At 53.9% G+C, this 13,563-nt stretch overlaps 1 protein-coding gene across 1 annotated transcript; it reads right to left on the reverse strand.

Annotated features, from left to right (window-relative positions):
• Positions 1-440: 440 nt before the first annotated feature.
• CALB2 (calbindin 2) lies at positions 441-6,741 on the reverse strand. Its single transcript, XM_041458749.1, has 11 exons — positions 6,605-6,741; positions 3,466-3,542; positions 3,188-3,277; positions 3,014-3,094; positions 2,113-2,169; positions 1,942-2,019; positions 1,774-1,829; positions 1,530-1,569; positions 1,359-1,412; positions 1,061-1,132; positions 441-826 (listed from the first exon to the last, which is right to left on the reverse strand). Exons 1-11 carry the CDS (start codon positions 6,693-6,695, stop codon positions 710-712), a joined length of 813 nt encoding a protein of 270 aa, XP_041314683.1. The 5' UTR covers positions 6,696-6,741; the 3' UTR covers positions 441-709.
• Positions 6,742-13,563: the final 6,822 nt, after the last annotated feature.

Below are 13,563 nucleotides of genomic sequence, written 5' to 3' on the forward strand. Positions count from 1 at the left end.
CATACGGAGCTGTGTGGGATTTATTGGGCCATACTGGGCTGCACAGGGTTGTACTGGGCTGTGCGTGTCCGGATGGGAGTGCCCTCACCGTGCTGGGCCATACAGGTCTCTGCTGGGCTGCACTGGGACTCCGCCAGCATCGTCACCCTGGGACTGGTTTCCAAAACTGGGAGTGAGGGAAACAGCCCTTGGGATGTCCCAGAGGCTTTGGCAGGTGTGGGAGGGGTGAATGGGAGGGAGAACTGGGAGATACACCCAGCTTGCCTGCACTCTGCTCCCCAGGGATTTTCCAATGACCCTCATTCCATAGGAGCTTTCCCAAATGCTCCATCTCTCTTCTCCACCCTGCAGCCATGTCCTCTGTGGGATCAGAGTGGGATATCCCCTCCTCCCTGTCACCCCACAGCCCACCATGGGATGCAGAAATAGGGACTTCAGTCTAGCAGTACTTGAATTTATTAGTAAACTGTTCTTTGGTAAATGATAAAAACTCAAGAGACCAAAGGAATGAAAACAACACCCCCGCAAAGAAAAAAAAAAAATCTTTAAACAAACCAGGCAGATGGGAAAAAAAAAAAGTTTTCCCCCCCAAATGGGATTTTAGCAACCTACAGCAAACCCAAGAGATGTTGGGGGAGCTCTGCAGTGATGGGGGCTCCCCTTTGTGCTTGCTTTCGGGGAGGAGGAGCGTGGGCTGTGTATGGGGGTCCTACATGGGGGGCTCATTGCAGAGCACCATCTCCAGTTCCTTGCGGTAGAGCTTGCCCCCGTCGGAGAGGTTCATGATGCTCTTCCTGTAGTTGGTGAGCTGCTGGATGTTCATCTCCTGCAAGGCACGGGGGGCACTGGGGGTGGGCATCCCCTTTCTCCCAGGGGAGTACCCCCAGGCTGAGATTGCACTCCCCCCAATTCCATGCAGCTTCCCATGAGGATGCAGGGCCAGCACTTGGACCAGAATCTCCTGGTCCCCATGGAGCATGGACATGGAAAGATGCTGCTGGGAGACGGGAGAAGGAACTGGGGGCTCTGGGGCTGGCACCCAAGCTCTGCCCCCACTTACTTTCTTGTTCTTCTCATACAGGTCTTTCAAAAGTGCATCCAGCTCATTCTCATCAATGAAGCCATTTCCATCCTGGATGGTGTGGGAGGGACATCAGCAGCAGGAAGGACACAAGCCCTGCAATTCCCCCTTGGACATGGGCATTCCCGTACCCTCACCCAGCACAGCCAGAGGTAAACCCAGTTCTCCCACCCCAAACCAGAGCAGGGAATTGCCCCAACCAAAACCATATGATTTGGGATTATTTTTTGCCAGGTTATATTTATTTGGGGCAGTTTCCCTTGAGTTGGCTCCCTACCTTGTCGTAGAAGGCAAAGATGGCATTGAACTCATCTGAGGACAGCTTCATTCCCTGGGAAGTGACAAGGGAATGAGAGAGGTACCAGGGTATGAGAGAGAGGTTGGAGGTACAAGCAATGGGAGTGGGTTGGTTTTGTTGTTATTTTTAGTAGTAGGAGTAGTATGTTACCTGAAACTTCAGAAGAAAGTTTTCTTGCACAGGCAAAAGTCTGAAAAACAAGAAGGGCAGGGAAGAGCGGGAAGCAGCCAGAAAAAGGCATTTTCTTAAATTAAAGTGATGTTTTGCTCAGAAACATGAGTAAATTAAAGAGGAAAACAGTTTTCCCAGAAGCTGGAGCAGCCTCTTCCTAAACACAAGCATTTCAGGTGTCTTTCCCTGCCCAGCTCTTCCTTCTCGCTGCCCGGGACCTTACCGGGACATCTCGGAGAGGCCCAGCTTCCCGTCACCGTTCATGTCGAACATCCGCAGCTGTGGGCATACAAACAGTACCGTGTCACCCATCTCCTGCTCCTCCCCTGCCTGCCACCCCCCTGGGGTGCTGAGACCCCCGCTGGGGACACAGTGCCCCGGTGCCACTCACAATGGTCTGTGTGTACTCCTGCAGCTTGGGCTCGTCGTAGGGCCGGTTTGCCTTCTTCAGCAGGTCCGACAAGAAGCCCTGGGAGGAGAGGGTTTTGCTGGCTGTCCCCGTCCCCAGCTGATGTCCCACTAGCAGGGACCCAGCCCGGCCCACCCGGTGCCCACAGCCCACCTTGAGCTCGTTGGCTTCGATGTAGCCGCTGCGATCCGTGTCGTACCTGCGCCAAGCCTGCGGAGGGACTGCCGTGAGCCTTTGCAGGGGCTCGTGTCCCCCGCTCCCCCTGACGTGTGTGTGTCCCCATAAACCCCCAGTGAGAGTGTCCCCCACCACCCTAAAGGAGATGTGGCCATCTCACAGCTCCCACTGGCACCGCCTGCTCTCCCTTGGGGCTAGATGCTTTTGTTCAGCCCCACACCAAGAGTTCAAGCACCTTTATCCTCATGCCAGTATGCAAGACCAGGCTTTAATATTTAATAATATTTAATTGCATCCCACAATTAAACAATAGTGTCTGCTTACTCACCCCCCACCCCCCACTATATCATGAGGTGCTCCTCTTTCAGCCTTCCCTTCCAACCAGGGTTCAGTTTCCATGTACAAGCTCCTTCCTCTCCAGGATGCTTCACATTCCCTTCCACCCCAGCTATGTTTTATTTCCCATCTGCAATTTCTCTCCCGCCTGTGTGGGTTCACCTCATGCAAGGGGACAGCGAGGTTGTGGGGTGGCCCAGAACAGTGGGCACACTTCTTCAGCCCATCCCTTGGGCACTTAAGAGCAACCATGAGGGGAAGTTTACAAAAAAGCCCCAAATCCTTGCAGCTCACCTTGCCTGGAGGCTGGGATGAGGCATCCGACTGCCCTGAGAAGTATCCAAGGGGTGCTGAGAACTGGGAAAACTCACCACACTCCTGCTCTTCCCTAAACCAGCATTGCCTCCCAGTGCTGAGTTAATGCCAAGAGTTTTGGGGAGACCAGGGCGGGATTTGGGCAGTTCAAGCTCCCAGTAGTTTTCCCTTGGTGGAGCTGGGTTGAATTCCCTGGGGATCCCCCAGCGCAGCCTGTCCCACTCACCTCCATGAACTCTGAACTGGAGCCCACGTGCTGGCGGAAACACAGCAGAAAATTCTCCTCCGTGGGCAGGATCTGGGCCAGCTGTGGGAAACACAGGCATGGTGGAATGGTGGAGGGGAAACACAAGTGTGGAACATGGGCAACCCGGGGTTTGTCAGGTCCAGCACCACTCACCTCTGCCATCTCGATTTTGCCATCCGCATTTTTGTCATATTTGTGCATAAACTCCTTCATCTTGTCACCCAAATTGTCCTTCTTTGAGTCCTGCCAGCAAGGAGAGAGAGAATGGGAGCATTTTTCCCATTCCCTGTGCTGGTCTTCTCCCTCTTTCTTCCCAGAGGAGTCCCAGTCCCACTCATGAGTGCCCAAAGGAGATAGGGCTGACATGAGCATGAGTCTTTGGGCACAAGGGAACAGGGAAAGGAGGGAGCAAAACCAGAAGATGCTCTTACCACACCCGCCCCCTTTCTTGCGCTTTCCAGCTCCTGGAAGAAATTTTCCAGCTCTTTGCCTTCAATGTAGCCATTTCCTGCAGGAGGAAAAAAAAATGCAGTAAGATTTTCACAGTGTCAGAGCACAGGGGGAGAGGGACAGATGCTCCCAGGGGACCCGGCACTTGTTCCCTCTGCAGCAGGACATGGCTCCAAGGCAACTGCGGCAGCAAGGAACAGCCAGCCAATGTTGATGCTGAGTGTTACACATACTGGTGATGCTCAAAGGTGACACAGCCCTGGACTTGTCCCTTGCACTAATTTGTGGGGCACAAGGGACTTTGTTCATCTTGGTCTTTGCTGCATTTTCTGTATCTGATGCTTCAATCAGATGCCTTAAATAGAGGCACCCCATCCCATGCAAGCGTCTCCCAGTCAGGACTGTCTCCTGTCTCCCCCACTTTGGGGGCCACAAGGGCAAATGGGGAGCAGAGACAAGGCACCCAGCACAGCATCCCCCCATCCTGGGTGCAGGATCAGCTCTAGGAAGGGGTGACCCCACTGCCAATCTCCAGCATGGCCAGGAGCTCCAAAATATCCCTGTCCTGTGCACCTCGCACCTCTCACTGCCTGTATCTGTGCTGAGGTGTGGTTCCCTGGAACCCGGGGTATCCCTGCCCTGCCTGTGGGGTGCTGGATGGCCGGATGGCTCAGCCACACACAGCTCCCACAGTGCTGGCCCTGGGTGGCTCTGGGGGTGGCTGCTGTGCCTGGAAGCAGCAGGGTCACATCATGGCTGGAGACAGCAGTGAAGACACTGGCTCCATGGTGCTGTCAGGAAAGGTGTCCCCTCCCTGCCAGAAATCCTCCCTTCCAAGAACATCTGGACACAGAAGAGGGATGTTGCCCTTTCCCCTGGAGTACCTGGCTGAGGGATAGCCAGGGCTCTTCCTTGTGAACATTTCCCCAGGACCACTCTGCATTTCAGCCTCCGGAGGCTTGGACCACAGCTCCCTGCTCTGCGCCACCTTCGGCATTGTCACCTGCAGGCTCCCCAGCAGCACCTGCTGCCCTCTGCAACACAGCAGCTGGGAATAACCCATCCACATCCCAGCTCAAAGCATTGGGAATTCCCAGGGTACCTTCCTCTTTGGTGACCACATCCCAATGGGTGAACAGCATCCTTCCCAGGAGGGGATGGGAGGCTGGGGTGATATTGGTGTGAGCCACTGAGGTACTTTGGCTTCCCACTGCTCTTCCCAGGGGCTTTGCTTTTGTGGGTGCAGGAGAACCCCGAGTGGCTTTGAATTCAGTTGGGGAAAAAGAAAACTCAACAGGAGTTTTGAGCTGTGAAAAAAGAATAAAGCTGAGAAAAGCTGTGGCCAGTAGCTTGGCTTCCTCCAAGCAGCAGCTTGGACAGGTCTGATCCATGTTTGCAGAGCAGCAGGATGTGGAGTGTCATGGAAAATCCCCTCTGGAGAGCCACAGCCAGTCCATGCAGCTCCACCTCGGAGCCTCGGGGCAGCTGTGGATGGTAAAGTGAGGACAACAAAGACATCCAAGGAGACATCTCTGGGGCATGACAAGCCTTGAGGGGAAGCAGCTCAAGGCGTGGAAAGCACATTGAAGGGGTTTAAATGCAGGGATGAGCTTGGGTGAAGTAGTCCCATGCACAGCAGGATGAACCCCAGGTCCCTCCATCAGCACAGGGAAGCAGCCAGGGCTGTTGGAGCTCCTGCCTGGTGCAGCTGAGCATTGTCCTTGTCAAGGCCACCTTCTTTCCTGATGCCTGAGTCCCTCCTCTGCTGGGCACCTGCCGTGCTGCAGCTCAGCCTTGCCCTGCCTGGGGGCCGTGGGCCAAGCTGGATCCGTGCCTGCCGCGGTGTTTTGGAGATGACAGAGCACATCCAAGGGCGCAGTGGGACACGCTGCAGGGAGGCAGCTGGACACCCACATCAGGAACTGCCCACTCCCACTGGAGTGCCACCTTCCCAACCCCTTGGTGGCTGCTCCAGTGCCAGCAGTGACAGGGACCTGTGTCTGTGTCCCCGATGCTGTGAGGCTGCAGGGGGGGGACCCCAAAATGCAGCCAGGAGCAAGATGAGCTCCAGTTCCAGCAGTGCAGCTGGGGAGGCTACATGACGTAGTTCCCACGAGGTTTTTGGTCCCCAAACCTCCCTGCAGGAGCAGGAGTCTCAGTGAAGGACAGGAGCTTTCCCCTGGGCTGCTGTTCCCAGCAGGCTGAGCCTCCTTCACGGCACCGCAGCGCTGGAAGAAACTGTTTTCCAACAAAACAATGCTGGTTTTTGCATTTCCCTCCCTTTTTGGGGCTGACAGTGGTAGAAACAGGGATGTCCTGCCCAGATGTGACTCCGTAGGAAGGTGACATCCCCATAGTGGACACGGTTTTTGCCAGCATCTCCCGGGAGAGGTTTTGGGAGGCTGAGGAGCAGGGAGGCAGAGACCAAGCACTCCAGACGTGGAGAGACCGTTCCTCAGCCTGCTCCGGGCGTGGGACACCTCTCTGTCACTCCTGGCAGGGGGGTGGCCCTGGGGCCAATGTGGTGCCCGTGCTGCCCCACTCCTTCCAGGTCCCAAGTGTGGGGCACTGCCGAGGCGGGGAGACGGAGGGGACCGAGGGCGGACACTGAGCACCCCGAGAAGGGCAAGACGCCCAGAGCAGCCCCCAGAGGTGACACCCGCCCCGAGCGAATCCCAGCTCTCAAGGCACCTGGGGGACGTGTCAAGGAGACCCGGGATACCCCGGGCTCAGCATCCCATGGGTTGAGGGCTCCCAGTGGGGTCCAGTACTGGGGCTCCCCGTCCTTTCCCGGCGGGGCTTCCTGGGGGACCGATTGCTTCCCCGACCCCGGAGCTTCAACCGACGGGGCTGCGCCGCGGAGACTCTCCATCACCCCGGAGACTCTCCATCACCCCGGAGACTCCATCCTGGAGTCTCTGCATCCCGGGGGCTCTCCATCACCCCGGGGGCTCACCGTAACCACCGGCCTGCGGCGGTGGAGGCTCTATCCTCTCCTCCGGGATGTCCTGGACTCTTCACCACCCCCCTTCAGCCCCGCGCCCCCAGGGATGCTCAGCCCGCTGCCCTCCCCGCCGGTTTTTTTGAGGAGCGGAGTGTCCCGCGCGCCCCGGGACTGACCGTCCGCGTCGAAGTGCCGCCAGATGTCGAGGAACTGGGAGGCGGTGAGCTCGGCCAGGTGGAGGTGCGGGGCCTGCTGCGGGCCGGCCATCCCGCTCCCGATCCCGCTCCCGATCCCGCCGCTCCCGATCCCGCCGCCGCCCGCAGCCGCCTTTTATACCCGCCGCCGCCGCGCCGCCCGCCGCCGCCAGAGGGCGCCGCTGCGCCGGGACACCGCCGTGCACGGGGGGCAGCGGGACAGAGGGTACCGGGACAGAGGGACAGCGGGACAGCAGGACAGAGGGACATAGGGTACCGGGACAGGGGGACACCCGGACAGCGGGACAGGGGGACAGGGGGACAGCAGGACAGGGGGACATCGGGACAGGGGGACAAGGGGACATCGGGACAGCAGGACACCCGGACAAGGGGACACCCAGACATCGGGACACCGGGACTGGGGGACACTGGGACATCGGGATACCCGGACAGCGGGACAGCAGGACTGGGGGGCACACGGACAGCGGGACACCGGGACAGAGGGACATCGAGATATCAGGACACCAGAACATCGGGATACAAGAACATTGGGACACCAGGATACTGAGATACTGGAACACCAGGACCTCGGCACACCAGGACATTAGGACACCAGGATAGTGGGACACTGGGAGCAGCACTGGGCACTGGAGTCAGCAGCCTGTGCCCTGACACTTGTCCCTGCCTTGTCACCTAACCCTACTCTCTCACCTACCGATGCCCTGTGACATCTACTCCTGCCCTGTGTCACCTATCCCTGCCCTGTGCCAATTACCCCTGTCCCACATCACCCACCCTGCTTAATGTCACCTATCCCTTTCCTGACACCTAACTGCCCTGCTGCGTCCTCCTGTCTGTCACTCCATTCCTTCCTCAAGTCCCTGCATCCCTTCCTGTGCCACCGAGTCCTACCCCACTCACCATGTCCGTGCCCCGTGTCACCACATCTGTGTCATTGTCCCCCTGCCTCACAGCAGCTTCATGGCTTATGATGTGCTGGTGCTGGCAGGAGGAGCAGGGCAATGGCAGTCCCTGCCTGTGTCACCACCACCAAGGGACCATGCAATGGCCACAGCAGGGCTGTCACTTGCACCCATGGCTGGAGTGCACCCACACAAAACATGGACACTGCAGCCATCTTTTGGAGGAAAAACCAAGGCATCCTGAGATCAAGGCTCTGCCTTCCCTGCTGGAGCAGGTCTCCTTGGGGGATAGAAGGGATGCTCAGCCCAAAACACATTCCTCAGCCTGGCTCCCTTTGCCGCTCACCAGCTCGTTGCAGGATTTTCTTTTCCCAAGTTTTCCCAAACGGCAGGGAAGTTTCCAGGCCCAAACAAAACAGCCACACATGGGGTTTGTCACTGGCTCCGGCGCAGCCTGCCCAGGGGAAGCGTTGCCATGGCTACAGGGAAAAAAAAATTCAGATCCAGCAAGAAGGCTGAGCTGATGGAAGTGCTTAATTAAAGATGAGAAGGCATCAGGGAAGTTCAGATGCGCGCAGAGCGGGGACGCAGTCGGCAGCAGGCAGCTGCTGGGAGTTATTCGGGGCACTGCCCATCCTGACGGGTGCTGGTGCCTCTTATTTTTGTCTTTTGGCTGGAAGAACAGGCAGGGTGAGGTGCTCCCTCTGAATGGCAGGGGCCTGAGGAGCTCAGAGCAGTGGAGATGGAGCCACACCTGGCTCTAATGCTGTGGGAAGCTGAGGCAGGGCAGGACCTCAGGCAGGGGAGGAGATGCTGTGCCAGCATCCCATGAGGAAAGCCACACTGGGACACCGAGCTGTGCAACGGCCTTCTCCTCCTCCCTGCTGCACAATGCAGCCTTCAGGTACACAGGGGACACTGAAGGGTGTCCTGTGTATTCCATTTGCATTTCCTGTGGTTTGGCACAGAAATTAGTCAAAAAAAGCCTCTTTTTTTCCATTACTGCAGCACAATTTTCCCCAGCAGAGCCCATTGCTTTACTGTCCCACACCCTCCAGAGCAGATTTTTCCTGGGGGCTGAGAGGGAACATTCACTGCTTCTGCAGGGCTGGGTTTAGGGATGTGTCCCCAGCTGTGCCCAGGCAGGGGACAGAATGGGCACAGGGACCAACGCTGGTCCATCATCTGCTCCACAGGGAGGAGAGCTCCAGCCCAGCACAGGGATGGCTCTGGGTCACCAGCCATTCACGTTGCTCCATGACACCCACCTCTCTGCTAACAAGGAGCCAAGGTTGCTCCAAGGTGGGGCCTGGGAGCAGTATTTGGGCTCCAGGTGTACTCCCTCCCTTCTTTGGGGAAATGCTTCTCCAAGCTGCGTCTCTGAAGCAGCTGGCGGTGCAAGAGGGGCTCATTGCTGTAGGAAGGGATTTGCTAAGATTGAGAAAGACTTTTAGAGAGGGCTGTGAAGCGTCAGGAAAGGAAAGCAAGGGGTGGTTGTGCTGCTGTTTGAAGCCATCTCCCACATGGGTGTCCAGGCACTGGGATGTCCCTTCTGCAGGAGAAAAGGCTCGATGGTTTCCTCCAGCCTTCACCCCTGTCCTACCACCTAGGCTGGGTATCAGGAAAAGATTCTTCCCGCAGAGAGAGAGTCACAGGAGTCACAGCACCAACCCTGACAGAGTTTAGGAAGCATTTGGACAACACTCTCAGGGATGATGGGATTCCTGGGATGTCCTGTGCAGTGCCAGGAGTTGGACTTGATGTTCCTTGTGGGTCCAGCTCAGGACAGCCTATGATTCAATCTGAACATGCCATCAGATTTTGGAAAGAACAGACCATCCTGCTGCTTACAGAGCCAGGGCTTAATTCAGCAACACTCTGAGATCAACCCACTGCCGTGACCCACATCACTCCCCCCTGCTCTGCACATTCAGCACAGCAGGGGAGCGTTTAGTTCTTTCCTGCAAATGAAATCCTTGCAGTGAAGACCTAAAGCTTTTGGAAAAAAAAACCCCAAACAACACACCACTATAGCAGAATCCTCTTAATTCAACTGCAGGTTTTCAATAAAGACAAACATCTAAGGGAAATTTGATAACTTGAAGGCAAAGCACACGCTCGCTGCTGGCTGAGACAGCACAGGTTTTTAAAAGCTTTCTGGTTTACTTTTAAATAGGAAAGAATGCAAAAGGCAAACCTAATGTAAAAAAAAAAAAAAAAAAAAAAAAAAAGGGGGAAACAAAGGCTTGCAAAGGAAACAGGATGAATCACACCATCAGATTTTTTGGGTCACAGGGTTGTTTCTCAGATTACAGCAGAGATCTCTACTTAAACACTCATGATATGGTCCAGCCAAGGGCTGTGGCAGAGGTTTCTCCTCTTGGCTTCACGCTTTTATGTGAATCTCACATGAAGGCATCAATATAACACCTCTGTCTTCTTCAGGGGACTGGAAACAGCAGGACCCTGTGATCTGGGAAGTTCTCTCTGGACTGATGAGCAAGGAAAAAGAAAAGGCTGGCACAGAGGATGAGATGGACTTGTTCATGAGTCCTTGGCTGTGAGTGAGTAAAGGAGGAGCTGTGCCAGCTCTGCCCTGCACTGACACAGGTGTTTGTGTGTCCCTTTGCCATGGGTACAGCCACATGGGACAGCCCGTGCTGGTGGCATTCCCTAGTCAGGCAGCACTTGGGCTCACTGCCAACCACAGCACTGAGACAGCAACGATCATCATGTCATTTGGGGCTCTTTTACCACTTGCCAGGTGTCAGCTTTTCATGCATCCTTCAGTTTATCCCTATGACCACAAGGCCCTGGACTTCAGAAGCAAGTAAGTGGCACAGAGTAAAGGAATGAAGAGAGCTGACGTTGTCATTTCAGCCATGGATGTTGCCAGAAACCACCAAAAGCACTACAGAAAAGGCAGAGCATGAAGGGAGCTGTGTCCTACCTCCATAGATGACTTGCTCTGGCATTATCACAGCCCACTGCACTTCCCAGCTGCCCAGAAGTTAAGTGAGGTACTTTGGTTCTTGGTATTTTTTCCATAAGTTTGTCAGCCTAGTGGGATCAGTAAGAAATACCTGTGCCAAGTGCTGGTCAAATGTTGGTCCTGCTTATCTTGCGTTCTGGTCCCCCAGGGATGTGGTTCTGTGGGGTTTCTCTGGGTTATCCTCCAGCCTGTGGGTTGGGTGTAGGGGGAGCAGTTAAGCACCTCCTTTCTTTCTAACCAGTGGCATTGGCACAGCAAACAAAAACAGTTTTCAGGATCACAGCAGGTTTTATTTCCTTCCCCAGTTCCTTCCCCACATGTCTTGCCCACCTTTTATCACCATATTTCAGAATTTTGGCATTCATCAGCAGTAAAAGAACCCAAAATTGTATTAAAAGTATCTCCAAAGCCAGATAAGCTCACTGTGTTTTGTATTTCCCCTCTCACCTGCAAATGAATAAGATCCTTTCCAAAGTGCCCAGGGCATCTCCCTCTTACCATTAACAGGTACAAAAATCAGGATGTTCATGCAAAGTTTGGGCCATCCAAGACAAGTCTGGCCAGCTGAAAGAAGAGCCCCAAACTATTTAAGGATTCAGATGCAATTTAGATTTTTTTTTTTTTTAACAGACACAATTTGCTGAAGATTTAGCTACATAGAGATTTTCAGGCTCAATTTTAAGTTGCATTTCAGCTGTATTCAGACACAAGAGCAGGTATCTGCCTCTGGTGCAGCTGGAGAGAGGAGCAGACCTGACAGCAGGTGCTGCTGCCAAGCTCCTCATCATCTCAAACCCTGCCTGACAAGTACCAGCACAACAGCAGGTTTTTTTGGATGATTCCCTTCACATCCCAGCCCAGCCTGACTCTGATTAATTAATGGAGTTTGCTGAAATCCCAGCCTTAGCTACTCTGGCTGCTGCTAGCTACAGCGAGCTGCACAGCTGCCTTCCACTCCCACTTGAGAGACTTTGTATTTACCAAGTATTAATTAGATGAATGTGAAGCACCATTTTCTAGGCAGGAGAAATTATCTGCTCTCTCCCTGCCCTGTAACAAGCTCATACTGGGACAAGTCTGAAAAGGGAGCAGGTAGAAGTGGCTCCTTCTTGCTCTGCACATCTGCCACTTTTCATATTTCCCTGCTTGACAAGCACTTCACTCCTGCTTGATCTGGAAAGGGAACAGCATTGTGAAAGATGGAGCTGGAGCCTCTCTCCCTTTGCAGATCACCACCAGAGCTGGTCCCAGAGACTGTCCTGACAGGCAGACCCACAAAATGGGAAGAGCTGCTGTCTCTGAGGGCTCCTCCAAGAGCCAGGAGCTGCTGAACAAGTGAGTCTGCCAGGAAAGCACAAGCAATGAATCTTTCCCTTCCACAAATCCTCCAGATCAGGCCAGGCAGATATTTCTCAGGGCTGACCACAGGTAACATTGCCCAGGAGGAGACAAGGGGGCCACTCCAAGATCTCCCCTACACCTGAAGTGCTAGCATTTAATGGAAAACATTCACAGCACAACTGTTCCTCCTGGTGGCAACATCTGCACCATGAATACTGCAGCTGACAGCAGTAATTGCAGCATGAAAGGCTTCAAGCAAATACCCATCTGGAAAAAAAAATGGAAGAAATGTCATGGAAGGCTGAAGGCTGTGACAGAGGGCAAGTGTCAATGGTAAACAACTGGTCAGCTAAATTTAGGAAGGCACGTTGGGAGCTCTCCATGACTGGTTGGGTGTCTTCAGTTCAGACCACTGAGTCAACTAAAAACATTTAGCTATGACAGTGATGGGCTTTATAGAGAACTACAAGATAAATGAAGGGAAAATGTTATCTAATAATTACTGTCAATGTTTCACATCCAGCTGCATCCACAGCTCAGCTTGACCTTTGAGGAACAATGAATAATGCACCGTTCTGGTGAATGTTCCCCCTTCCTTGACAGACAGACCATCAGCACACTGGTAAGGGAGAACCTCTCCTGTTTGTCCTTTACTCACTGTTTGGTTCATTTGCTTTATGTAAGAGGACCAAGAAAAATATCATACCTCTTTCAAAATATTTCCTTTGTAATTTCACATTGTTAAAATCCACAAACCATTGATGCTCCAAAATCTGCTGCAAGGACAGCAGCAAAGCTCATGTGAAACATGGGATCAAACAAATCTCCCTGTCTTTGGGCACCAGCAGGAAACCAGTCTGCAGTGCTGAAGCCACTGATCTCCAAGATGTCCAGAAACTGATCAAAACCAGGGAGAGATAGACCTGGATTCTGTTTCCAGCTTGGCAATGTTTACATGCTGCACGGTAAGCCATGCCTTGTACTGAGCTGAATTTTCATGTCCTGCTAAATTGGGCAATGAAACAGAATAGAGAGGTGAGAGGAGTGCTGGGGATGTGCTGCATTGTAGCAAACAGCTACTGAGCTCTGCAGCTGATCATGAGGAGCCAAAGATGAGGAAGGAGTGGGCTTTCTGGGAGACCTTCTGGGAGGGGAAGTCACACAACCCCATAGCAGTGCAGTGGTTTTCCAAGCTGTAAAATCAATTGCATTTCAACTGCTCTGCACCATTGTTTGCTCCAGGCAGATCTCATCTTTAGCCTGGCCCATTTCATGTATCCAAAAGTCAGTCTTTCTCTGGGCTTCCTCTGGCTTCAGCCCAGGCCCTACCAAAGCAGGCACCAAGCCCCATGACCAACTCCTGACCTGGGGAGCAGAGACTTGGGGCAGGAGGGTGTCCCAAGAGAGACAGCTGGGGGTCACAGTCTCTGGGGCTCTGCTGACACTGGGGTTTGGGAATGTGCCAGAGTGTTGAAGTGCCAGTAAGCTGTTTTGGTCACTGGCTATTAACGAGGGGATCATCCTGGCAAAATTCAAAGTGAACCTCTGCACCTGATCAGATAAACCACAAAGATCAAAAATTCTATTTAAAACTGGGAGAGAAAGGGACAGTCCCACCAACAGCTCTCCCCCAACACGTGGTAGTGTTCACACACGTTGTGACATGAAGGATTAATGGCTGGAGG

This window comes from Pyrgilauda ruficollis, unplaced genomic scaffold (genome assembly GCF_017590135.1).
Source record: "Pyrgilauda ruficollis isolate IOZ18807 unplaced genomic scaffold, ASM1759013v1 scaffold13, whole genome shotgun sequence".
NCBI classification, from domain to species: domain Eukaryota; kingdom Metazoa; phylum Chordata; class Aves; order Passeriformes; family Passeridae; genus Pyrgilauda; species Pyrgilauda ruficollis.

Coding starts and splice junctions, on each gene's coding strand:
- CALB2 (XM_041458749.1), bottom strand. CDS start 6,695: ATGGCCGGCCCGCAGCAGGCCCCGCACCTCCACCTGGCCGAGCTCACC. Junction 3,278..3,465: donor CAAGAAAGGGGGCGGGTGTG/GTAAGAGCATCT, acceptor CCTTGCTGGCAG/GACTCAAAGAAGGACAATTT. Junction 1,570..1,773: donor GGCCTCTCCGAGATGTCCCG/GTAAGGTCCCGG, acceptor CTTGTTTTTCAG/ACTTTTGCCTGTGCAAGAAA.